Source organism: Carettochelys insculpta, chromosome 9, assembly GCF_033958435.1.
Source record: "Carettochelys insculpta isolate YL-2023 chromosome 9, ASM3395843v1, whole genome shotgun sequence".
In the NCBI taxonomy this organism is placed as follows: Eukaryota; Metazoa; Chordata; order Testudines; family Carettochelyidae; genus Carettochelys; species Carettochelys insculpta.
Window position 1 is genome coordinate 11,778,034 of NC_134145.1, and position 25,204 is coordinate 11,803,237.

The 25,204-nt window shown below is 45.0% G+C and overlaps 1 protein-coding gene across 1 annotated transcript in view; it reads right to left on the reverse strand.

Moving 5' to 3' along the window:
- LRP8 (LDL receptor related protein 8) overlaps window positions 1–25,204 on the reverse strand; it is a 248,709-nt gene that overhangs the window by 101,604 nt on the left and 121,901 nt on the right. The window contains 1 exon segment of the mRNA XM_075003534.1: window positions 18,379–18,501. Within this exon segment, the coding sequence (XP_074859635.1) occupies window positions 18,379–18,501 (123 nt within the window).

Genomic DNA, 25,204 nt, shown 5'->3' on the forward strand with positions numbered 1-25,204 from the left:
GCCAACATGAGGCAGCAAGAACAGGATGACAGGGAGAACTTAATGCAAAAAAGAGACGGCATCCAAAAGCAGCAAAGAATAGATAATTGATCAAATCAGAATATTCTATGTCCATTTACTTGTGCAGACAGAAAGAAAGAACTTGAATAGCTCTGCTGCTATTAAAGCTTATCGGGAAGTATAAGGTTAATCTTTTACAAAATCTTTTATACAAAATACAAGTTGAACCTCTCCCGTCTGGCGCTCACAGGTCTGGCAACTTCCGTAGTCCAGAATGATTTTAGTTAGCCAGCTGTCCCCTTATAATGGGAGTGGCCAAGTTTCCTGTGGTCCCATAAAGTTTGTTTGCAGCCATCAGTCCTGGCTCTCACTGTTCTGTGCTGTTATTTAGCTCTTACTTACCCCTAAATGTCTTTTAAGAGACCAGTAAGCAGTGGAAGTGCTGGTACTGCTGCTAGACCATTGTTGCTCAACCAGGGGTCTGTATACCCTTGGCGGTACACTGAGGCTTTCCGGAGTGGTACATCAACTCATTTAGATATTTGCTTGGTTTTACAACAGGCTACATAAAAAATACTAGTAACGTCAGTACAATCTAAAAGTTCATTCAGATAATGACCTGTTCCTACTGCTTCATATGCCTTAAACTGAACTGTAATTACAATTCACTTATTTGGTAATAAAATGGTAGAAAGTCAGCAAATTTTCAGGAGTAGTCTTCTGTGATATTTTTGCATATTTTTGTCAGTAGGTAGTTTTTTAAGTGATGTGTAACTTGGTGGTATGTAAAACAAATCTGACTCCTGAAAAGGGTACAGTAACCTGGAAAGGTTGAATGGCACTTGTTTCAAGAAGTCAGATTATCTCAGGACCATGTTTCTCAACAGTGGTACGTGTACCCTGAGGGGTAAGTGAGAGAAATCTAGGGGTACTTATGACAGGGCAAACTTTCATATATATATATAAAATGTGCTAGACAATATTGGCCACTCATGGTTTGGCAAAACCTTGTGGGGTTCCAGCTTTATTCTGTCTTGGTGACTTCCATACTTGATTTGATCAAGTTGGCTAGTCAAGAAATTAGAGACAAGGTCATATCTTTTCTTGGACCACCTTGTGTTTGTGAAAGGGACAAGCTTCCGAGTCAGTCCAATAAAAGACACTGCCTCACCCAGTGTCCCTAATATCCTGTGACCAGCACAGCTACAACATACCCTCCAAACAAATCTAGAAATGACTGTTCTGATTATTAGCACTTCACCTTCAGTCTGCATATCTGCAAATCAGGCTGTGCTTTCTCTGCCTCTTACACTGCCACAGCAGTAATGATCATTTTGTAACTGAAAATTTTCATAATTCAATTTGTTTCTATATCCTCTAGCCTGTCTGTCTTATAGATATCATGGATCTTCAACATAGCTCCATCAGTCCTATTGTTCTGCTGAAGAGCGTTAACATAACTATTATCTCAGCTGCTGTATTTTATGTAAGAAACTGCTGTTTGGTGCAGTGAAAACCAGGAGTTTATTTTATCCGATGCAAAACCAGGCTCCTGTGCATGCGATATTCAATCATCTAAACTGTGATTCCTTGAATTTCTTCTGGGATATTCAGCCATCAGTATAACTACTCATAAAATAGAAAGGAACTGAAAGAATTCATCCCACCCATCCAAAAACACCCAACATCAAACATGACAGTCTATACTAACAGGATTACTCTGTTAATTGCCACTGTTGTAGTGACACAAAAATATGGAGCAATAAAAAAAAACTCTGACTGCAACACTGCCCCAGGTCCCAGAACTTGATATCTGAGTTTCTCTGATTGATTTGTCCTATTTTTTTTTCCATTCAAAGTTCAATGACCCATTATTTGTGTGATGCCCTTAAATGAGATGTTCCATCCTTGCCCTCCAGGACTGAAGTCTCATAGGGCCAGAAACTCTAACAACTTGCTTTCCAGAAACCCACAATAGTGCCTCCAAACCCAATCAGTCACACAGCAGATCAGGGATCAAACAGGAAGAGCACACAAAACAATTCATTTTGGGGTAAATGAGGTAGGAGTCAGGAGCGAATGTGTAGAAAGCAGGGATATAAATAATGTGTCAAAACAATAACCATGTCCACCAATTAAAACTGTATCTGTTACATGGTCAAACGTTTAACCAGGGAACTAGATGTGTTGGGGGGGGGGCAGTGTGCTGCAGCACCCCACATTAGGAGGAGATTCCCACTGCTGGCCCCAAGTGCCAGGGTTCTGCTGCTGTCCGCAATCTCAGCATGCTGGTGCATTCGGGTGCAGGCTGACAGCCTCATGGCTGGGACTCCCACCATGCAGTGGGCCCACAGCCAGGAGCTCAGACTTATCAGTTAACCGATAACACATTTACATCCCTAGTAGGAGGGAGGAAAGATATGCCAGCAGTGACAGTATTTCACTTGGTACAATTTAACAGAATTCCACAGGAATGAAGTAACAATTATAGTACACTTGTTATATGAAGCCAGCAGACTGCTAAGTTCTTCAGGACCACAGTGCAGAATATTTTACAAATAAAACTGTCATGTGTAGACACATTTATCCAAGCAGCCATTTAGAAATAATTGAGAGTTAGCATAAATTGTCTGATTTTCTGGTGCTGGCATCTGAGATCCAAATTCAGAGTTTGTCTGGAAATTATATGTCCACTTAAAGATCATTTTGCACAAGGGCTGCTCAATAAACCTGTCCTCATTATATCATTGCTCTATTATGTATAATATGATATTAGATTTTTCCTCTTTCCATCCCCCCGAAGTTCCCCCTATGCTTGTCGATATAATAATTTCTGCTACTCATTGGGAAAGTGTCACATGTCCAATAAGTGAAAAAATCAGTGCTAAATTTATGTTGCCTGAAGTCCTTGATCTCATTATATACATTCAGTGTCCTGAGGCTAGCATTCACTAGCTCAGATTTTCACTTGCTTTTTCCATCTGTTTAGTTTATGTTCCCGTCAGTGTTATCCTTTGTTAGCAATTTTTATTTCTTCAAAGCTTTTTTTTTGGGGGGGGGGAAGGGGGGAGGAGTGGTCATTCACTCTCTGATTAAATAACCAAAATACTTCCAAAGGTATTTAAAGTTTCCCTTTTCAAACGCTGTGTGAAAGCAGACAGTTCAGTTACTAGGCTGAAACAACAGGTGACAAAAGCTGTAATTCTGCTAGGAGTCTCAGCTACCTGAATAAGAAACACCCCTTCCCCCCAGCCTCCCCTGCAACCTGTTCTTTAGCTTCAGGAAACTGGATGGAAAATAGCAAAGAATAAGCTGCTTAACATTGGCTTCCTAGACCTGCAAGGCCATTCACTTGTAAAAGACAACATCCTCCATGCACAGCTCCAAGGAAATTGGCTCCTCCTTTTCTCAGTCCATCACACATGTCAAATGGAGCCAATATGCAGCCTAGGTAAGCATGTAATTAGGGTTATCACATTGGACCTTTCAAAACAGCTGACACCCCGAGAGGGACTGTATCTGTATCAGCATCTACCAACACACAGTGTATTAATGCAGGCTTTCCCAAACTTCATTTAGTTGGAACCCGTTTTTTTTCATTACCCTTTTTTGTGGCCCAAAAACATAAATGCTTTTTAAAATAAAAATGAAAAATTAATACATTTTCATTGTTTATTATTTATTCACAATAATAATATAAATCTTGATATAAAATGTTTAAGTGCCTAACTTATTATTACCTTAATTATGTGGGAAAATACAAAATGTACCAGATTAACAGGATCGTGTGTGATAATGTGTATATTTTCTAAGTACCATTTTTTTTCCCCCTCAAGGACTGGCATTAGGCCGCAGACCACACGTTGGGAAACGCTGTATTAATGTACTATATACAGAGTAAACTCTTTCATATCTGGCAGCCCCGGGACCTGGAGGTAGCTGGATATTCTGGATAATAGAGAGGTATACCAAGCAATGCATAACACTGAAGAGGAACAAGATTAGATATTAAGAAACAAACATGTATGCAGAGCACTTTAGCTACCAAGAATGGTAGTACTGTACGCTGCAAAACAGTGGCGTCCAAAACAAATGTTACGGATCGCCACAGTCCCCCCGCCCCCCCGGTCAGGCACCACCCCAGGCGCTGCCCCCCCTGCTGCCATCCCCCCAGGCACTCCCCCACCCCACTGCCAAGCACCCCTCGTCCCCAGGCTAAAGCTGCACCATGTGAGCTGCCCCTGGGCCGGACCCCACCGGGACTGGAGGAGCGCCTCCACGTGGTGGGGTACATTTGTGGAGTAGCCAGAGAGGCACCCCAAGTTTGCCACAATCCGCAGCCCTGTTTGCCACATGTGGCAACTGGGGAGCATATTGGACAACATGTCTGTAAAAACTTATCCTATATTTGCTGTGTTTATTTGCATTTATTTTCACTATACTGTACTTGTGGAAAACATAACTGAAATTTACTTATGGTTAAAACACCAGTTATTTGAGAGTTCCAGATAATGGAATGCTGGCTATGAAAGAGTTTACTGTACTATAACATAACACATGAATCCAACGTGAATTGGTAGATACTGATACAGATACCCTCCCCCTCGGGGATGTCCTCTTTTTTATATGATAACCCTAATGTAATACTTTCCAAAATTCCTTAACAATGGGAAAACAAGTTCATTTTAGAGAGGGAAGTGTGACAGACAGCTGGCTAAGTAGGGGGAGCCAGAGCTCTGCCCTGCCAGCTGCAGCAGACGGGGAAACTAGCACAAGGAATAGATAATAAGACAGAAAATGTCATATTACTTTTATATAAATCCATGGTATGTCCACATCTGGAATACTGTGTGCAGATGTGGTCGCCCCATCTCAAAAAATATATTTTGGAATTGGAAAAGATTCAGAAAAGGGCAGCAAAAATGATTAAGGGTATGGAACGTCTGCCATATGAGGAGAGATTAATAAGACTGGGACTTTTTAGCTCGGAAAAAGTACAATTAAGGGGGGATATGATAGAGGTCTATAAAATCATGACTGGTGTGGAGAAAATAAATAAGGGATTGTTATTTACTTCTTCTCACAACACAAGAACTAGGGGTCACCAAATGAAATTAATAGGCAGCAAGTTTAAAACAAACAATAGGAAATATTTTTTCACACAGTGCACAGTTAACCTGTGGAACTCCTTGATGGAGAATGTTGTGAAGACCAAGACTATAGTAGAGTTTAAAAAAGAACTAGGTAAATTCATGGGGGATAGGTCCATCAATGGCTATGAGCCAGGAGGGGCATGGACGGTGTCCCTAGCCTCTGTTTGCAAGAGGCTGGCAATGGGCAACAGGGAATCAATCACTTGATGATTACCTGTTCTGTTTATTCCCTGTGGGGCACCTGGCATTGGCCACTGTCAGAAGACAGGACACTGGGCTTGATGGGGCTGTGGTCTGACCCTGTATGGCTGTTCTTATGCAAGTCCAAACTGGAGGGGTAAATGGAAAAGAGCTACAGGACTCCTTTGCCAGAGGGCTGTATAAGCCTGACAGGAGGGGAAAAGGAAGGAGGAAGGGGACGAGCCAGGAAGCGGAAGGCTGCACTCCCCAGCTAACTGCAGGAGCTAGTAGCCCCTGAACTGACAGGACTGAAACTGTATATAGAAGGTGGTCAGAACAGACAGACAATTAAGGGCATGGGTGATTGCACAAGGAGAAAGGTCTCTGGCTGGTTTGTGGGTTCCAAAGGGGCCAAAAGCCTGTGCCCTAATCTGTTGCAGGCAGTAACGGCACACACTATTGTTTTGCCCCATTACATGTTCCCGCTATTGCCTCCAGCCATTGCAACATGGCCAGTGACCACAGCAAATTTCACCAGCTTGAAAGAGTTTCATAGAAAAGGGCCAAGAAAAACCTGCGATGCTGAAGAATTTGGTACTAGGTGACCACTGAAATATTGTGAACCAGGAACGCCAACATGGTCTTGGTGAAGAAGGCACTGTGTCCTGGTGTGGTGTTAGAGGGCAAAGTGCTGTTAAAGATGCCATCATTTGGACAAATAAAATGGAGCTCTCTGACCTCTGATTATTAGAAGTTCCATGAAGCACTTTGGTGATCAGACTAAGTGCTGCGGTTAGAAAATATACCCACTACTTGCTGAAGTTCTTAGGGCAGTTCCACCTGGCTGTGGTACTCATCTCTGACCGTATTAAGCTCTGAACAGTGCTTCTATGAGCAGTTATTTCTCAAGCACTTGCTATAACTCTGATGCAGACAGTAACAGAGAGTAAGCCGTGCTAGTCTATACACTATCAAAACAAAAAGCAGTCAAGTAGCACTTTAAAGACTAGCTAAATAGTTTATTAGGTGAGCTTTCGTGGGACAGACCCACTTCTTCAGACCATAGCCAGACCAGAACAGACTCAATATTTAAGACACAGAGAACCAAAAACAGTAAGCAAGGAGGACAAATCAGAAAAAGATAATCAAGGTGAGCAAATCAGAGAGTGGAGGGGTGGGGCAGAAGATCAAGAATTAGATTGAGTTAAGTATGCAGACGAGCCCCTATAGTGACTCAGAAAGTTCCCATCCCGATTTAAACCATGTGTTAATGTTCCAAATTTGAATATAAATGTCAATTCGTCCGTTTCCCTTTCTACAAAGGAGCGATAATCTCTTTTCAGTAACGCACATACCTTGAGGTCGTTGACAGAATGGCCCAAAATGTTGACTAACTGGTTTGTGGATCTGGAGTGTTTTAATGTCTGTTTTGTGCTCCTTGACCCTTTGTCTAAGGGAGTTAAAAGTCTGTCCAATATACAAAGCATCTGGGCATTGTTGACACATGATGGCATATATGATGTTAGTAGAGGAGCATGAGAAAGTGCCCATGATTCTGTGAGTAACCTGGTTAGGTCCAGTGATGGTATTTCCAGAGGAGATATGTGGACAAAGCTGGCAGCGGGCTTTGTTGTAGGGAAAGGTTCCAGGACTGGTGTTCCTGGGGTATAGACTGTGGCTGTTAGTAAGCATCCTCAGGAGGTTGGGAGGTGGTCTGTAGGAGAGAACAGGCATGTCACCCAGGGCCTTCTGGAGTGTAGCGTCCTGATTAAGAATAGGTTGTAGGTCTTTAATAATCCGTTGCAGTGGTCTGAGTTGGGGGCTGTAAGTGATGACCAGTGGTGTTCTGTTCATGGCTTTTTTGGGCTGATCTTGGAGCAGCTGGTTTCTGGGTATGCGTCTGGCCCTGTCGATTTGTTTTTTTACTTCTCCTGGTGGGTAATTCAGGTTTATGAATATTTGGTAAAGTTCTTGTAGTTTTTGGTCTCTGTCAGTTGGATCAGAGCAAATGCGATTGTACCTAAGAGCTTGACTGCAGGATGGAAGCTAGAAGGGTGTCGGTAAGCATAGCAGTCAGTAGGTTTTCGGTACAGTGTGGTACTGATCAGGCCATCCTTGATTAGTACGGTAGTGTCCAGGAAATGTATCTCTTGCATGTTGTAATCGAGGCATAAGTTGATGGTGGGGTGTAGATTGTTAAAGTCTCTGTGGAATTCTTCTGTACAGAGGCTCTAGATCTTGATCTTCTGCCCCACCCCTCCACTCCCTGATTTGCTCACCTTGATTATCTTTTTCTGATTTGTCCTCCTTGCTTACTGTTTTTGGTTCTCTGTGTCTTAAATATTGAGTCTGTTCTGGTCTGGCTATGGTCTGAAGAAGTGGGTCTGTCCCACGAAAGCTCACCTAATAAACTATTTAGCTAGTCTTTAAAGTGCTACTTGACTGCTTTTTGTTCTGATGCAGACAGTTCACCTTGCATCTCAAAATTGCTGTTGCTGAGCTTGGATGGTAGGAGGTGGATTAACTAAGCCCTAACAGGCTTCCCTCTACTCCTACCTGTCATATTTTTAACGATGTTCTTGGTGAAGCACGGCACCTAGAACTGTACAGCAAACTGGTACCATAAAAATTAAATCCATGATTATTGCAGAGTATCCTCGGCTCACTGACCGTTAGCAGTGAATGTGGATTCAGAGAATTCCCTGGTTGTAATCAGGAAGACCCAGTGCAGCTCTAAGACAGGGGAAGAATACTGAATTCCCCAAAGCTAACTTTCTGTTGCTTGTACTATACTATTTATCTGAACATAACACTCAAAACTAAGCGTGTCGTTTATTTACGTTTGGGGATTGGCATCTTTACAAGGCGCTGATTTTCAATGAAGTGAGAGGCTGAATGCTAAAATAAGCGCCACCACCCAACCTCACAAAAGCTCAATCTGATCCCAATTGCAAGAAAAGCAATCCTGGCAGTGAACATCCCAAAGCAGATGTCCACAATTAGCTGATTACGTCCTCTCCTAGCAACACGGATACAATTCATTGTGTGGGTGTCAAGACTCCCCTTCCAGGGGCAGCAGCAGTTCAGTTTGGGCTATCAGCTACTATTTATTTCTGGCCAGTCTCAGCCATCTCTCTGTGACTTCTCATCTGTAAAGTGTATTTGAAAAATTAGCACTACTCCATTCGTACGAATTTGAAAAAAATATATTGAACCCCATTGCATACAACTTTTTGATCCTCCCTCTTAGCTGATCGTAAAAATTGCTAAACTAATTCAGCTTTGGGAGTACATAGTAAACATCTCTCCTGATTTAGCAGGTCACTTGGTTCTTATAAGTCAACGGAAGTTTTACCATTGACTTCAGAGGGGGCAGGATCCAACCTACAACAGATCCCTAAACTGTGCTGTCAGTTGAAAGTGAAGATAAATAAGGTTTCCTGAAGACTGAGAAAACCTGAATATGACTAAACAAATGCATTAACCATATCATAGGGCTCACAGCAATAGGACAGTGGTTTCCAACCTCTTCACTAGCGCAGACCCCCATTACCCCCCAAACTGTTTGTGGACACCCACCAAAGCCAATTCTATTTTCTATGATCACTTTTATTTATCTTCGAAATAGTGCCATTGGAGCCCATTAGGGTTTATTTGGAAACAGCACTATTCCGTGTCTTAATAGAACCTATTTTGAAATACGTGTTAGAACTTTCACTTTGAGGGTTACCAGCCTCATACTAATGCATCCATGATTTTGAAAGTATTTCAAAAATTGCACATGTAGTGTAGACAACAACTCAGTTATTTTGAAATAACTAGGTAGTGTAGCTGTAGCCTTAGAGATTCACACTCAGCGTCATCCCTGAGGGCCGCAGGGTGTGGGGCAAAAACCTCCCACCCCATGTGTGGGGCCCAGGGCAAACCCCTCCTTCCCAGTCCTCCCCCTTCTCCACCTCTTCCTGCCCATGCTCCGCCCCTACTAAACCCTGAGACATGTGACCCAGGGCATTATGTAAGGGTGGGAGGAGGCCAAGCAAAGGTCAGCAGTGGGGGCTGGGTCTCCCCACACTCCCAGCAGTGGTAGGAGCCGTGGGAAGCAGAGCAACCCAGCCGCCTGCTCTGCTCAGCCACCATCTCCCAGCTGCAGCAGCAGGAAGTGGCTTGTCCCAGCCCTCTCATGCTGCTCCCCTAAACCTGCATTGCTCAGATGAGGTGAGAGTAGTGGGCTGGGTCACTTCCCTCCCCACTACCATGCTGTGTGAGGGTGAGGCTGACCCCTGCTGCTGCCCCACACCAGGCCCCTCTCAACTAACCCCCCAGCCCACTTGGGCCTGCAGCCCTGTGTGAAAAAAATCCACACGCACAGTGCATCTAGTAAAACGAAAATGCAAATGAGGCATGAATTTGCATATTTGGTCTCTCATTTGCATATTCTAATTTCAAAAGAACTTCTTTCCAAAGAAGAAAGCCAGTGTAGGCGCTGCTCTTTCGAAAGTAAACCCCATCTTCGAAAGAATCCTTCCTTCCCATTAAATAAAGGGAAGAAGAATTCGTTCGAAGATGGGTTTACTTTCGAAAGAACAGCATCTACACAGGCTTTCTTCTTTTGAAAGAAACTCTTTCAAAATTAGAATAGGCAAATGAGGTGCCAAATATGCAATTTTTATTTGCATTTTCGATTTACCTCATTTGCATACATCTTTCGAAGAGGAATGCAAGTGTAGATGCACCAACAGAGGGGGAAGATTAGCAGGAACACAGATTGCCACCCCTACTTCTGCAATGCTGCTGGCAGGGCATTGCATTCCAGGCTGGGCATCCATCCAACAGAAGCCACTCTCCAACCACCCAAATCTGAAGACAATGCAGAAATCAGGGGCGCAGTATCTTGTGACTCCCCCACAACTCCCTTTTGGGTCAGGACCCCTGATTTGAGAAACACTGGTCTCCCCTAGGAAATCTGGACAGGATAAGGTAAAAGCACCCAAAAGACAAGATTTCAGTTTGTGACCCGTTTTTCATGGTCACAAATTTGGTAGGGACTTAATGATTACCTAGATCCAAAAATACCATGATCTTTGGCAATGATGATGTCACCACATTGCAGGGGGACATGGCTCCTGGAGATGTGTAATAAGCCTGGAGCAAAGCCCAGCAGGGAAGGTTTCACTATTTTTGGAAAAGGGGATTTTAGACAGGAAAATAAGCCTTTACATTTTACTGAGCATCACAGGCACAGGTACGACATCACTAACGACCAATCAGAAAGCTCCACTGGTGTCCAGCGTGTTAAAGCCATTTAACAACTACTTAGATGGTGATGCTGAGAAAGAGAAGAGGATCAGTTCTAAGTTGCAAGTGTTTCCAGAATCATATATATTGTTTTTACTGTGTCTGTCTGGGCAAGGTTCGACCCTGTTCCACACACCCCTCGCCCTACCCCACTGTGCCAGCCCTGGCCAACGCAGGACCTGACTCAGCCCTGACACAGCCCCTTTCCCCAAGCACCATGCCAGCCCCTCCCATAGCCAGTGCAGGGCCCAGCCCAGCCCAGCCCCCCTGCCTGGTATAGGGCCTGACCCACACACTTTCGATGTGCATTAGTGCAAGTTTCTGTCAAGAACTTTTTTTCAGCCCAACTTCCTCTTGCAAGTAAAGATGCAACCAGGCCTCTAGTGTAATATTAAGCCAGTCATTACTTTGCCCTCACTGGCTGCAATAGCTCTGGGTCAGTGTTAATCTAGGTGATATGTTGTTTTAGGAATGAAACAGGGATCTGGCAGAGATCTCATCTGCCTCAAAGCGACTGATTTCAAAGAGCCATTTGAATCTGCCTGAAGTGAGAAATCTCAGTTCCCCAAACTGCTCTGTTCTGAGGGAATGCAGCCTGCTTGGGCCCCTCTCTTGTACTAAGAAATGGGGCATTCTCGAAAAGGAAAACTAAGTAGTTAGAAGGAGCCTTTGGGGGTTTTCCAGACACAGGCACAAACTCAGCAATGTTATGAGAAAAAAGAGGAAGAGAGCAGGGAAGATGAGAGGGATCAGATCAGTATAAGACTCTCCAGTCTGTTAGAATCGGTATTTTACTTCTCAGGGATATTAATAAGAACTTAAGAATGGCCATTACTGGGTCAAAGCAAAGGTCCATCTTGCTCAGTATCCCGTCTGCTGATAGTGGCCAGTGCCAGGTATCCCAGAGGGGGTGGACCACAGACAACGATCAAGCGACTAGTCCCCTGCCATCCACCTCCAGCCTTTGGCAAACAGAGGCCAGGGACGCCATTCCTACCCCCGGCTAATAGCCTTTTATGGACCTAACATCCACAAATGTATCCAGCTCTTCTTTAAACTCTGTTACGGTCCTAGCCTTCACAGCCTCCTCTGGCAAGGAGTCCACAGGCTGTGTGCTGTGTGAAACAGAACTTTCTTTTATTAGTTTTAAACCTGCTACCCATTAATTTCATTTGGTGTCCTCTAGTTCTTATATATAGGAACAAGTAAATAGCCTTTCTTTATTCATGTTCTCCACAACACTCATGATTTTACATACACCTATCATATCCCCCCTTAGTCTCCTCTTTTCTAAGCTGAAAACTCTCATTCTCTTTAGCCTCTCCTGATATGGGACCCATTCCAAACCCCTAATCATTTTAGTTGCCCTTTTCTGAACCTTTTCTAATGCCAAAGTATCTTTTTTGAGGTGAGGAGACCACATCTGTACACAGCGTTCCAGATGTGGGCATACCATAGTTTTATAAAGGTGGAGTAAGATATTCTTTTTCTTATTTTCTATCCCTTTTTAAATAATTCCTAATATCCTATTTGCTTTTTTGATTGCCACTGCACTCTGTGTGGATGTTTTCAGAGACCTATCCACGATAACCCCAAGATCTCTTTCCTGATTAGTTGTAGCTACATTAGCCCCCATCATATTGACAGTATACTTGGGATTATTTTTTCCAGTGTGCATTACTTTACACTTATCCACATTAAATTTCATTTGCCATTTTGTTGCCCAGTCACTCAGTTTGGTGAGATCTTTTTGAAGTTCTTCATAGTCTGCTTTCGTCTTGACTATTTTGAACAATTTAGTATCGTCCGCAAACTTTACCACCTCACTACTTACCCCTTTCTCTAGATCATTTATGTATAAATTGAATAGGATTGGTCCTATGACTGACCCTTGTTAAACTTCTCCATTCAGAAAATTTACCATTTATTCCTACCCTTTGTTTCCCATCTTTTAACCAGTTCTCAATTGATGAAAGGATCTTCCCTCTTATCCCATGGCAACCTAATTTACACAAGAGCCTTTAGTGAGGGACGTTGTCAAAGGCTTTCTGGAAATCTGAATATACTATATGTACTGGATCCCCCTGGTCTGCGCATTATTTCAGCTATGAAACTGGTCTCTGACTGTGTTCACATACACTGGGGTGTAGTGTTTAAGTTAGGGGTAGAACATTAAGAAAAACCCCCCCCACAGCTGATAGTTCTTCCTTTGATAGCCCACAAGATTTATAACCACACTTCTGTCCCAAGTGATGGCGGCAGGAAGACCTACAGAAACCTTAAAACAGCTTCCTTCACTTTGCTGAGTTTACCACAAAACCAACTCACACTGACAAATTCTGGGTTTGGTCCTGTGAATTGCTGAGCACACTGATCTCCACTGGAAGTTTGTTAAAAGTGAGGTATAAAAAGACCAGAGGGAAAATTTTTACATATGTCCATGTAAAACTGGTAACTTTCAATTCTCAGAACTTGAAAATACTTGCTTGATTTTGTTCAGACTTGGTATGAGCATTCAATTTCAATGATCCTACGAAACAAGCCAAATTTCACAATTCTAGGGTCAAGTTTTTGTAAGGGCTGAACCATGGGAGGGGACAGATTTTCATACTATATTAAGACTAGTTGGAAACAGGGTGGACAAATGATCACATTGGATCCCCTGTGAACTTTGACATGGGAGGCACAGAACTCACTGCACAAAACTGAATCAATCTGGCTGAAACTTATAAGAACCAAACAACTTCCATATGAGATGAAGGATGGAAAATTTCACAAGTAATGAGGTTTGTTTGAGAAAGTTATCGTCATCTGAAAAGTGGAAGAGAATGGAAATTGGACATCAGTTTTAATGACAGCACAAGCTATTCATAGCCACTGTACTAGGATGGCATTGTCCACTACAGGATAGAATCAGTAGTGCTTCAGCCATGTGTTAGAGACCCAGTTCTGCTAACAGAAAATGTTGATTCTCCTTTAACTCAAGGAGTCAGAGCCTGTGTCTGTGACACAGGTGGATCTACTGTCCCTATGAAGTACCAAGTGGCCAAGCTGTGCAACAGAGTGACCACCATGAGATCCTACGTAGACACGTATACATTGTACGGTACAGGTCTAAGCTTCAGGGGTTATTGTTTCTATAGGGCAGGAGCATTTCCTGGAGAAAATTCTCAGCAGTTCAATTCTGATGGGATTATGACTTCAACTCAACTAATCAAAGAAGAGCAGCTTCCCACCAGCCCACTCTGCCATGCTGTTTGAAAGCTGTCTTACTTAAAAACACAAAGAGAAAACCACAGCCACACTAGCGACCTCACTCTCTTCAAGGAGCTTCTGATCTTATGCTCACATTCATCACCTAACAGCAATATTTTTATTCCCAAAGGATTTTTCTGTTTCCCTAAGATGACACAGGCCATGCTCCTTCCTGCTCCCATTACTACAAGGGAAAGATATTTCAGTGGCACAGTTCTCCCATGCATCACCTGACCTGAAATTAATGCAGACTTCAGCTTCTTGTTAGGTTTCAGGCAAAAGCTCACCTTTTGAGACAGCATAGTCACATTCAGAAAATGGCTAATGAGGCTGGTGCTCAGGTAACTGCACAATTCACGCCTTCCACACAGCTTGAAGGCTGATCTTCTTAGAGGCAGTACACGCATGTGCGCTAGAAAGGGACATGGAAATCAAGAAGCACTTGCAGACCTTATGCTGAGCTGTGTGATCTACACTTAGCCCATTCTGCTGCCTCTGCCAGGACATTTACAGAGACAACTGGGAACGGAAATGTTTAGTTATTCAGCCCACATTCAGTAGCAATCAGATAGCGGATGCAGCATTAATAGGAGAGCTTTTTGAATAAGAAGTGGGCTGGAGGTACAGACAGTAAAACACATACAGTATATAAATATGTTAATACCATTGTTAAGGTAATTATTTCAGTATTCGGTCTATGGCTGGAAAAAAAATACACTCATTTCCTGCAAGAGAGAAGCACATTTATCTTTCTTAATTAGGTGCACTGTGGAACTGGCTATCAGGCTTAGAAATAGAACAAAAAAAAAAAAAAAAAGGTTGATTGCATACTCTTCTTTTGCTGCATGCTGGTGAAGTCAGATAAAATATTTTGCCTGTCACTGTTATTGACCTGTGGGAATACATTTGTGCAGTACATGATTTGAAATTCAATGTGCAGTTTATATTAGTTTACTCTGGTCCTTCCAAGCACAACACAAACACACAAACACGTTTCAATTCCACTTTTCCTGGTTAAGTGCCTCTTCTACTTGGCATTAGTCAATATTTAATATCTCTTCAGTGTATCAGACCAATGGAAAGTAGATGAACCTTCTCTAAAGAGTGCTAAACTAGCGTGCTTATGAAAGACAATAGCCTGAAAAAAGCATTTGCCATACTGACTTTCTGCTTCAGTTTTTCCCTCCACAGCTAATCCTTCTTTTGTTACAGTGCTCATGTTTCTTTATTCATACCCGAAGACAAGTATCACTGACACAATGCCATCACATGGTACCATTATAGAGTTGTGGCATTGCAATGCAAGAGACACACACTGCAGCATGATGATTCATTTCAGAATGTCACCAGCCCATGCAGAGTAAATCTGAATTTCTCAAATGGCTGGACTCAAAGCCCATTGATTACAATTGGCTTTGTTCAGATTCCAAATGACACAACAATGCAAAATCACCGGACATTAAATCCGACAGAGAATAATGCTACTCCCTTTGGGAAGGGGATTAGAGCAGGGGCTCCTGGCATCTATGTCAGCACAAATATTCCAAGCTCTTACACGTGATATTCTAGATTGCTTTTCTTTCATAAGATTCAGTGCCAATCTCTAGTGCACCATTGCTAGCCATAACCTATCCTGCTTCATGAACAATAGTGCCTTAAACCCCTGCTATACTACTGAGACAGTCACTGGGGTGGGTCTACACTACCGAGCAGATCCACCTGGTCAGAGTTGATCTTCCAGAGCTTGATTTCGCATGTCCAATTAGAGATGCGTGTAATCAAACTTTCTCGTGTCAGCAGTCGATTGATGTACTCCTCAATATCGTGAGGATTAAGGGAGGTCAGTGCAAGAAACTATCCCATCGACATCCTTCTGTGTGGACAGCCAGGTAAGTCAACTGCAGATAAGTTGATTCTAGCTATGCAATTGCCATAGGTAGAATTGTGTTATCTGCAATCATCTTAATTCCCTAGTGTAAACCAAGCCCAAGTGGCGCAGCCTACATCTTAGTCTGGTAAACTGCTACAGTTACTTGAAAGGTAAAGAACTGACGTTCCCTCGTTTTTGCCATCCATGCGCAGAATGATTTTAGATGCACCAATAGTGAGGCAATATGCAGACAAGCGCCACCAGAAGAAACATAAAACCTAGCTATAATATACATTTTTAAAAGTTACTCTGGGGATAATTTCTGCAGCCAGGACAAGTTCAGCATTTTAGGACTCACCACTCTAAGAATTAAATTTAAGCAAGAGAAAAAAATAAAAATTATGAAATGAATGAACTAGTGAAAAAAAAACAACCCTACAATAGCAGCACTTTGAAAGAATAAAATTACCCTCGGTACATTGCAGGCAGTCCTGAGAAGTAACACCACCACAAGTATGTGCTGGACGGGGAGTGCAAAGTGCAAGTGTGTGTGTGTGTGTGTGTGTGTGTGAGAGAGAGACAGAGCATGTGAGTGAGCATTGGCTCCTGGAGAAATATATTAGGCTAAATGTACAGCAGCCTGGAAGACTGTTCCAGTTAGAGTCGATCTTCCAGGGTTTGATTTTGCACGTCTGGCAGGGACATGGAAAATTGACCCCTCAGGTGTCACAGTCAACCTTTGCACGCCTCACGAGACACAGGGAGTAAAGGAGGTTGACGCGAAAAACTCTCCCATCAAACGTTTTCACTAGGGACGGCCAAGTAAACAGAGTGCACATACGTCGATTTTAGCTACGCAATTGCCATAGCTAGAATTGCATACCTGCAGTCAGCTTGCTTTGCCTCGTGCAGACACTGCGCACTACCTTTTTAAGGACAGTACCACTCACTGAAAGTGCTCTTAGATAGCAGCAGCCACGTCTAGCTCCCAAGCACTGTCCCCACAGTGGACAGGGTGAGGCGGAAGAGAGACAGCAAGTGTATGCATGTGTGAGAGACGGTGCATGGGTGAGAGAGAGAGAGAGAAAGTGCACGTGTATGAGAATGTGTGTTTGAGAGTGCACGGGTGTGTGTTTGAGAGTGCATGGGGGGGTGTGACAGAGTCACACAGGATGACAGTGTTTATGTATGTGTGTGAGCAACTGGGTGTGTGTGTGCTGGCTGCTGGGGAGGTGTGTGAGAAACCAGGCTGTGTCTCTTCTAGCACGGAGGCACTCCCAAGTTTGCTGGCTTATTCAGACCACAGCAACCATCAGAAGGTCCATCTAACCCCCAAGCCCTGTCCCTCCTCCCTGCTCTTCAGAGATGAGGTACATGGGGGATGGGGGTGAAACACCCTGACATCAGCACTCAGCTCACCCCTCCTGCTTTGCACAGCAAGGAGGCAGGTCCCAGGAGCAGCTGTCCAGGGGTTCCAAGGCAGATGGCAGGAGCAGCGCAGCAGAGAGATCAGTGGAGGGAATGGCACCTGAACGCAGTTTGCCCTATGTGTGCAGCTCTACTAATCAAGTGCACAGCAGTCAATTGTGTCTTGTGTGGCCATTCAGGTGTACAATACAGGGCAGACGTGGACTAAACAGACCCCAGTGGCCAGATGTTTTCTTCCCCTACAGTCTTTTAATCCAGCCCACAACTGGCCCCTAGGGCTGCAGAGAGGGCAGAGCTTCAAATGCAGCCTCCACCCTCTCAGGAAATTCTCTCAGCTCCTATTGGCCGGAAACCAGACAATGGAGCTGAGAAATTGGGCTGCACTGCACCATCCCCAGCAAAATCTCTCGGCTCCTATTGGCCAGATGCACAAAACTAACTGATGGGAACTGAGAGATTTTGCTGAGCATCGGGACAGTGCAGGACAATTTCTCAGCTCCCATTGGCTGGTTTCTGGCAAATAGGAGCTGAGAGGTTTTGCTGGAGGCTGGAGCAGGAAGTCTCCCCTTCCCCCAGTGCAGATGGCCACATGGAACAGCCTGTGGGCTGGGGCTGCTGGCAGTGTGAAAGCCTGCCTGTGATTGCTGCTGGCCAGGAGCTGCTTAGGTAAGTCCCTCCGGCCAAAGTCTGCTTCTGGCACCACACCCCAACTCCCTCCCAGACCTGACACCCTCTCCTACATCCCTCCCCCAGGCCAGAATCCTCTCCTGCATACCATACCTGGTGTGCCCAATACCCTGCCCTAGATCACAATCCCCTCCTCATCCAACTCCATCTCAGACCACCCACTGGCTCCTGCACAACCATTCCCTTGCCCCGACCTACCTTCTGCATCCAACGTCTTCCCCAGATTCCATACCCACTCTACCAAAAAGTGCAGCCCTTGACTACTTACCAACATCGTGGAGTGGCCCCCCCATCAAAAATTATTGCCCACCCCAGCTTAGAGAGAACACTGGTGGGAGCCTTAGGACTGAGTGATCTGAAAGAACTCTGCCATCTCTAATTTAATCTACAACTGAACTCTAAAAACTGGGATCATCTTGCAAATTTCAGGAGGACGGGCAATTCTGGCTTCCTTGCCATTCTGCACCATTTCTGATTTCACAAGTCACTTTACTTATCTACAGTACTCACTGCATGTCGCTTCTGACTCATCAGACCCATCAGGGCATTCCTCTTCACCATCACATTTCCACCTGGCTGGGATGCAGTGGCCATTGTTACAGGTGAAGTCTGATTCTGCACAGGTTTTCTTCACTGCCAGGAGGAAACAAAAACAAGATAATTGAGCTCAGCTGCACAAATATTCTTCACTCCTTTGAGCCCCACTATTGCTATCTGCACAAGGAAAGGTAATTTCACATCCTGCGCTTGCTTCTCAAAGGCAAAGAAACAAGCAGGTATCAAAGGAGGACACTTTGGACTCTGAAAATTACTTCTATTTGTCTAACTTAGTCCTGGCATTTCTAGTTTATCTATCACCTTAACAGCTAGTCACAATACATGCCTTCAAATACTATATAACATCATGAAAAGCCCATTGAGAATAAGTCCAACTGTATTTCTAAATCTAAGTGACACCTCCCAGTTCTTCATGTAAGTCTGCAGCTTGAGGAAAATGCTAGAATGATGGTCCCAGGAAATTAACTTTTACATTATCTAGAGAGCTGGTGCAACACAGCTAGTGCTCAGCAGAACAACCTTTTCAATGCTTCCTCAACCCTGACCTGAATCAACCACTTCTAAGGCCAAAATTGGAATTCAGTCTCCACAGCCTATTTGATTTGTGTCTGCTTCACCGAGGCTACGTCTGCATCACAGAGATCTTGCAAAACAAGCTCTTCTGGAAGATCTCTTCCTAAAGAGCACGTCCACACACAAAAAAGCGGATCAAAAGCGTGATCTGCTCTTTCAAAAGAGAGCATCTACACAGCCCCCGCTCTTTCGAAAGAAAAGGCCAGGGATCGAAAATGAAGAAGGTTCTTTCGAAAGAAGGGCCCTGCAGAGCATTGACTCATGTTTTCTTTTAAAAGAAGCTTTTGAAAGGGGGCGCTCTTCCTGAAACAGCACAGGAAGAGTGATTTCAAGAGAAGCACCACATTCTTTCAATGTACTTGTAAAACAATGTCTTGTGTGTGTAGATGCTCCACGGGCTCTTTTGAAAGAGCCCCCTTCTTTTGAAAAATCTTTCCAAATACCCTGCAAGTGTAGATGCAGCCTGAAATTACCAACAAGGATGCCAGCAAATGACTCTGGTGGTGGAGGCTTTAGTGACTGCTCTACCGGGAACTGGACTGCAACAGCCAAATTTCTTAAATATGCACAACCAGGCTACAAAAGAGCAATTTGATGGCTTCTGGTCACTTTCAGTCACTACCGACATATGATGCTTTAGAACAGGTGTCCGAAGTGAAACACCCATGACAAATCCCACACACACACACACACAGAAAAGGGGTCACATCACTGTGAGGTGTTGGCAAGGCTTCTATGGCTTAGACCTAGTATGCACTTCCTGTTTCATAAAAGATGCCACTTCCCTGCTTAGACATCCCACTATGAACTTATCTGACGATCACCATACATATGTGTAATTTATCCAGATGTGCTTTCTATACGGAGTGGGTATTCATTCCCCTGGTGCACATGAGCCATAGCTGAAAGGAGTCTGCTTTTCAGAAGGTTCTCAGGAAAGGATTCAGGAAGGTTTCTCAAATTAGGCAATAAAAACCTGTGCCACCCAAAAGCACAAGTCCTTTCAAACAAGGTAGGCTGCTACATATAGGCTACGTCTACACGTGAAGCCTACATCGAAGTAGCCTATTTCGATGAATAACGTCTACACGTCCTCCAGGGCTGGCAACGTCGATGTTCAACATCGACGTTGCGCAGCACCACATCGAAATAGGCGCAGTGAGGGAACGTCTACACGCCACAGTAGCACACATCGAAATAAGGGTGCCAGGCACAGCTGCAGACAGGGTCACAGGGCGGACTCAACAGCCAGCCGCTCCCTTAAAGGGCCCCTCCCAGACACACTTGCACTAAACAGCACAAGATACACAGAGCCGACAACGAGTTGCAGACCCTGTGCATGCAGCATGAATCCCCCGCTGCAGCAGCAGCAGCCAGAAGCCCTGGGCTAAGGGCTGCTGCACACGGTGACCATAGAGCCCCGCACAGGCTGGAGAGACAGCGTCTCTCAACCCCCCAGCTGATGGCTGCCATGGAGGACCCGGCAATTTCGACGTTGCGGGACGCGGATCGTCTACACTGTCCCTACTTCGACGTTGAACGTCGAAGTAGGGCGCTATTCCTATCTCCTCATGAGGTTAGCGACTTCGACGTCTCGCCGCCTAACGTCGAAGTTGGTGCTGCTACTTCGAAGTAGCGTGCACGTGTAGACGCAGCTATAGTGTATACCGATCAGTAGTAGATATATGAAGCCTGAGGTGACAGAGTATAACTCACAGGCCGATACAGCCTGCAAAGTTCTGCAAGGTGGTCTTCCACTGCTCTCAGTAGAGGTCTGTAGCTGATGGTGGCTACCATCCCATCTTCCTAGAGAAACTATTCTCAGATCAAGCAGAACCACTGTGCATGCATGGATTTGCTCTGTCTGCAGGCTGTAGCTCCCTATCAAGAGCTGCGTCTACACGTGCACGCTACTTCGAAGTAGCGGCACCAACTTCGAAATAGCGCCCGTCGCGTCTACACGCGTCGGGCGCTATTTCGAAGTTAACTTCGACGTTAGGCGGCGAGACGTCGAAGTCGCTAACCTCATGAGGAGATAGGAATAGCGCCCTACTTCGACGTTCAACGTTGAAGTAGGGACCGTGTAGACGATCCGCGTCCCGCAACGTCGAAATTGCTGGGTCCTCCATGGCGGCCATCAGCTGGGGGGTTGAGAGATGCTCTCTCTCCAGCCCCTGCGGGGCTCTATGGTCACCGTGGGCAGCAGCCCTTAGCCCAGGGCTTCTGGCTGCTTCTGCGGCAGCTGGGGATCTATGCTGCAGGCACAGGGTCTGCAACCAGTTGTCAGCACTGTGTATCTTGTGTTGTTTAGTGCAACTGTGTCTGGGAGGGGCCCTTTAAGGGAGCGGCTTGCTGTTGAGTCCGCCCTGTGACCCTGTCTGCAGCTGTGCCTGGCATCCCTATTTCGATGTGTGCTACTTTGATGTGTAGATGTTCCCTCGCTGCGCCTATTTCGATGTTGGGCTGAGCAACGTCGAAGTTGAACATCGACATTGCTGGCCCTGGAGTACGTGTAGACGTTATTCATCGAAATAGACTATTTCGATGTCGCAACATCGAAATCAGCTATTTCGATGTTGGCTGCACGTGTAGACATAGCCAAGGAGAGGACAGATTTAACGGTCTCTATGTAACTCTGGCTAGGTTCCCAACCGAGCAAAGTTTAGGCATTCCTCCATTTTCCATGAAAATCTCTACAAGGAGATGGTAGTATTTCCTACTGCATGGAAGTCAAGCACACCGTGAACAGGAAACAATCACACATTTCCTTTGAATGCAAACACCAGATTTTTACTTTAATACAACACCAAACATACATGTTGCTTTGTTTTTGTTTCGTTCCTGTTTCGTTTCTTCTCACAACCTTGTGCTGACTTTCTAAGAAAGCCTTTGTGAATTTGCCTCTGTCCTATTCCCTAATGGTACAGACAGCGACTCTATTATTTGTACACCGTGCAATGAAACTCCAACTCCGCCACTGAGAACAGCATTCCGACCAGACGGGTATCTCTGGGACATAGGACTATGTTTAAGGGTTCATCAACAGAGATGCAGTCCCTTCAACAACACAAACCTGTTCACAGCAGATGGTGCCGCTGATTGCTTTGTTCCCTTGCCACTGTTCTTAAGCAGTACAATTAGTATATTACCGGGATTTGTAAAAGGGAGAAGCAATTCATTATTGACGATTCTTGTGTGGTGTCGGGAAGGTATTAATGCGCTCCTTGTGTGTAAACTTCCTTTCTGCAAAATGAAGTTACGCACAACAGTCCTATGGCATAACCCAACAGAAAGGCACTCCAATGAGCTAGAGCTACCCAGTGCTCTACTAGTCGAGTACATGTTGAAACTCTCTTATCTGGCAGGATAATGGATTTGCTGGACCAGAGAGTACCTGGACCAGAAAGCTGAAGCTGTAACAGGTGCAGCGGAGCCCTGCTCGTAGCAGGAAGCTGGAAGCCTGCTACAGGGAGCCCCAGGGCAGGAAGCCAAGCTGGGGAGCCCCACTACCAAGAACCTGGCTGGGGTTGGAGAGCCTCACTGTGGGGAACCCAGCCCCAGTTGGGAGCTCCACAAGGAGCCCCAAAGCAGGGAAACCGTGGGGAACTTGGCTGTGGCACAAAGCCCCGTCAGCAGCCCCACAGCCACGGTGCCCCCAGCCAGGAAGGCGGGTGACCTTGCAGCCCACTGGGGGAGCTCTGCAGAAGAGTTCGTCCAGGCAAAGGCAGCCAAGAGCTCTGACCTGCCTTTGTCAGCAAATTCCCTCATTCAGAAGCACTCAGGTCCCAAGGGTGCCAAACGAAGGAGGTTCAACCTGCACCTGATAAAGCAGTAAGACAAGAGCAATGCATCTTGTACTTTAAATTACAGTAGTCCCTCGAGTTACGTGAGGGTTCCGTTCCCACGCACCCCCGTATAAGTGGAAGTTTTCGTAAGTCAGGGGTGGCCTTTTTCCCTGGCAGAACACATGTTCTGCAGCTGGGGAAGCAGCAGGAGCACCTGCAGCTCCTTTTGACAGATAAGTCCTGGTGGGGGGGGGGAGGCAGTTGGGGAGGCTTAATCCTGGTGGTGGGCTGAGGCCGTGGGAGAGGAGCGTGGGGGTGGGTGTGAAGCCTGGGGTGGGTTAGGGCTGCAGGGGGGCAGAGGGATGGAGTTGAGCTGGAGCCATGCGGGGGGCGGGGGTGAACCGGAGCCACATGGGTGGGGGTTAAGCCAGAGCTGGGTCATGGGAGGAGAGGGGAGTTGAGCCGGAGCTGCACGTGGGGACTGAGCTGGAGCTGCGCAGGGGGCGGGGAGGGGGGTGTTGAGCCAGAGCCACATGCGGGCGGTGTTGAGGTTTGAACCGGGATTGGGGAGGGTTGAACCAGGCTGAGTGGGGCTGGGAAGGCAGTTGAGCCAGGCCTGAGGGAGCTGGATTTTGAATTGTGCTTAACTCGCGTTAATGCAAGCTAAGCACCAACTCAAAATCGCACGTTTCAAGGGTTTACTGTAAAAAGATTTAAAATGTGATCCATGACCATAAATTGACAACACTGTATTTTTCAAATCACCTTCTTAGAGGTGCCATGGGAATAGTGGGCTCCTTTTATAAGTTTTAACTGCCCCCCCCCGGCCCCCGAAATAACCAAGCCAGACTAGTTATGCCCATGAGTCCTACACAAGATGGCTTCCCTTTCCTGTAAAGAGCACAAGGCAGATGTGTTTACACCACTCCTGAAATGTGAAAATAAATAAGAGGTTATGCACTTTGTGCAGCAACGGGGGGTCTTTCAAGGGTGTCCCTACAGGTGCTCCCCTTCAAATATGCATGCTTGTCTGCTACGTTCATGTAGCAGTGTCTGACCCATGCTTGCACTGGATAACCTGGAGATACAGAGATGGTGTGGATAGAATTTCCTCAGCTCCTTCTCTGTCCAACATCCCTCACAAGGGAAGCAAAATGAATAATGGAGCACTCAGAGGGGCACAACTGCTGAAAAACTTTAGTTACCTCACAGAGTGCAAACTCTCAGAGGAGTAGCCATGCTAGTCTTTATCTCAAAAACAAAGAGGAGTCATAGCACCCTAGAGCCTAACAGATTTATTAGGGCTTAGGCTTTAATGGATAAAACCCACTTCATCAGATGGACTGCAGTAGAAATACAAAGGCAGGTACATATGTAAGAAAATGACTGTTAAAAAAATGTTCTTATCCATTGTAACTTAGGGTGATCAGTCAGGGAGACTGTGGCCGTTCAACGTAGCTGATAGGGAGATGTGAATGTCCACGAAGCAGAAATTGCCTCTAGAGAGAGTTAACCAACTGAGATCTTTCTATATGCGCTTTACCTTTCTCTGCTCCTGGGTATAGCATAAACTACAGTGCAGAAAATAGTACCTGTGCAACTGTCACAGTGACTCAGCACCCAAGAGGGATAATCACTAGTTCAGGCACCTTTCCATTGTCAGACTTTTAAAGGGGTAATTTGTGTCTCCCTTCTCCCTTGAAGGAAAGTCTGATTGAGAACAAAATTTCAACCTTAAAGCAAAAAAATTACTGCAGAAAAAGATGAACATAAATTGGAGTTTCTCTAATTTCTCTCATCCCAGCACTGCCCCTTATTTTGCTCAACTGTGTTCCCCCCCTCGCCCTTAATTTATGTCCCTTATTCTAGATTGCAAGGTCAGAATTCCAGAGAAAGCTGCAGGACTGTGGGGTCCCCATTCTGAAGTATATTTGCAATAACACATGTCATGGATTTGGAAAACCCAGTTCCTTGGTATTACTTTCCAACATATACCCACAAGCCCCTTTACTTACTCCATTTTTGGTAGTGCTCTTACTTTACCTGGATGAGATTAAGAAACAATTCATACATATATCCTAGATATGCAGTAGCAATAAGGAGACTTGATAGTTCAGAAATGCTTAAAAGCTGACAACTTCAAGGACAGAGGGGAATTATTTAGAGTATTATTAGGGAATATAATTAGAAGTAGCAGGCTGAAATGAAAATGCAGAAAATTTAGTCACAGTAGGAGGTAAAACTTGCTGACAACGTGCTAGGCTGTGAACAGTTTCTTAAGGGAACTGGTGACAAGGCCATCCCTTGGGATATTTAGAATTAGACTGGAGAAAATACCAAACTATGTATCCTCAGGAACAATCTTGCACTGGCAGGGAGATGGCCTGTGATCTAATCTGTGGTTTCTATACTAAACTCAC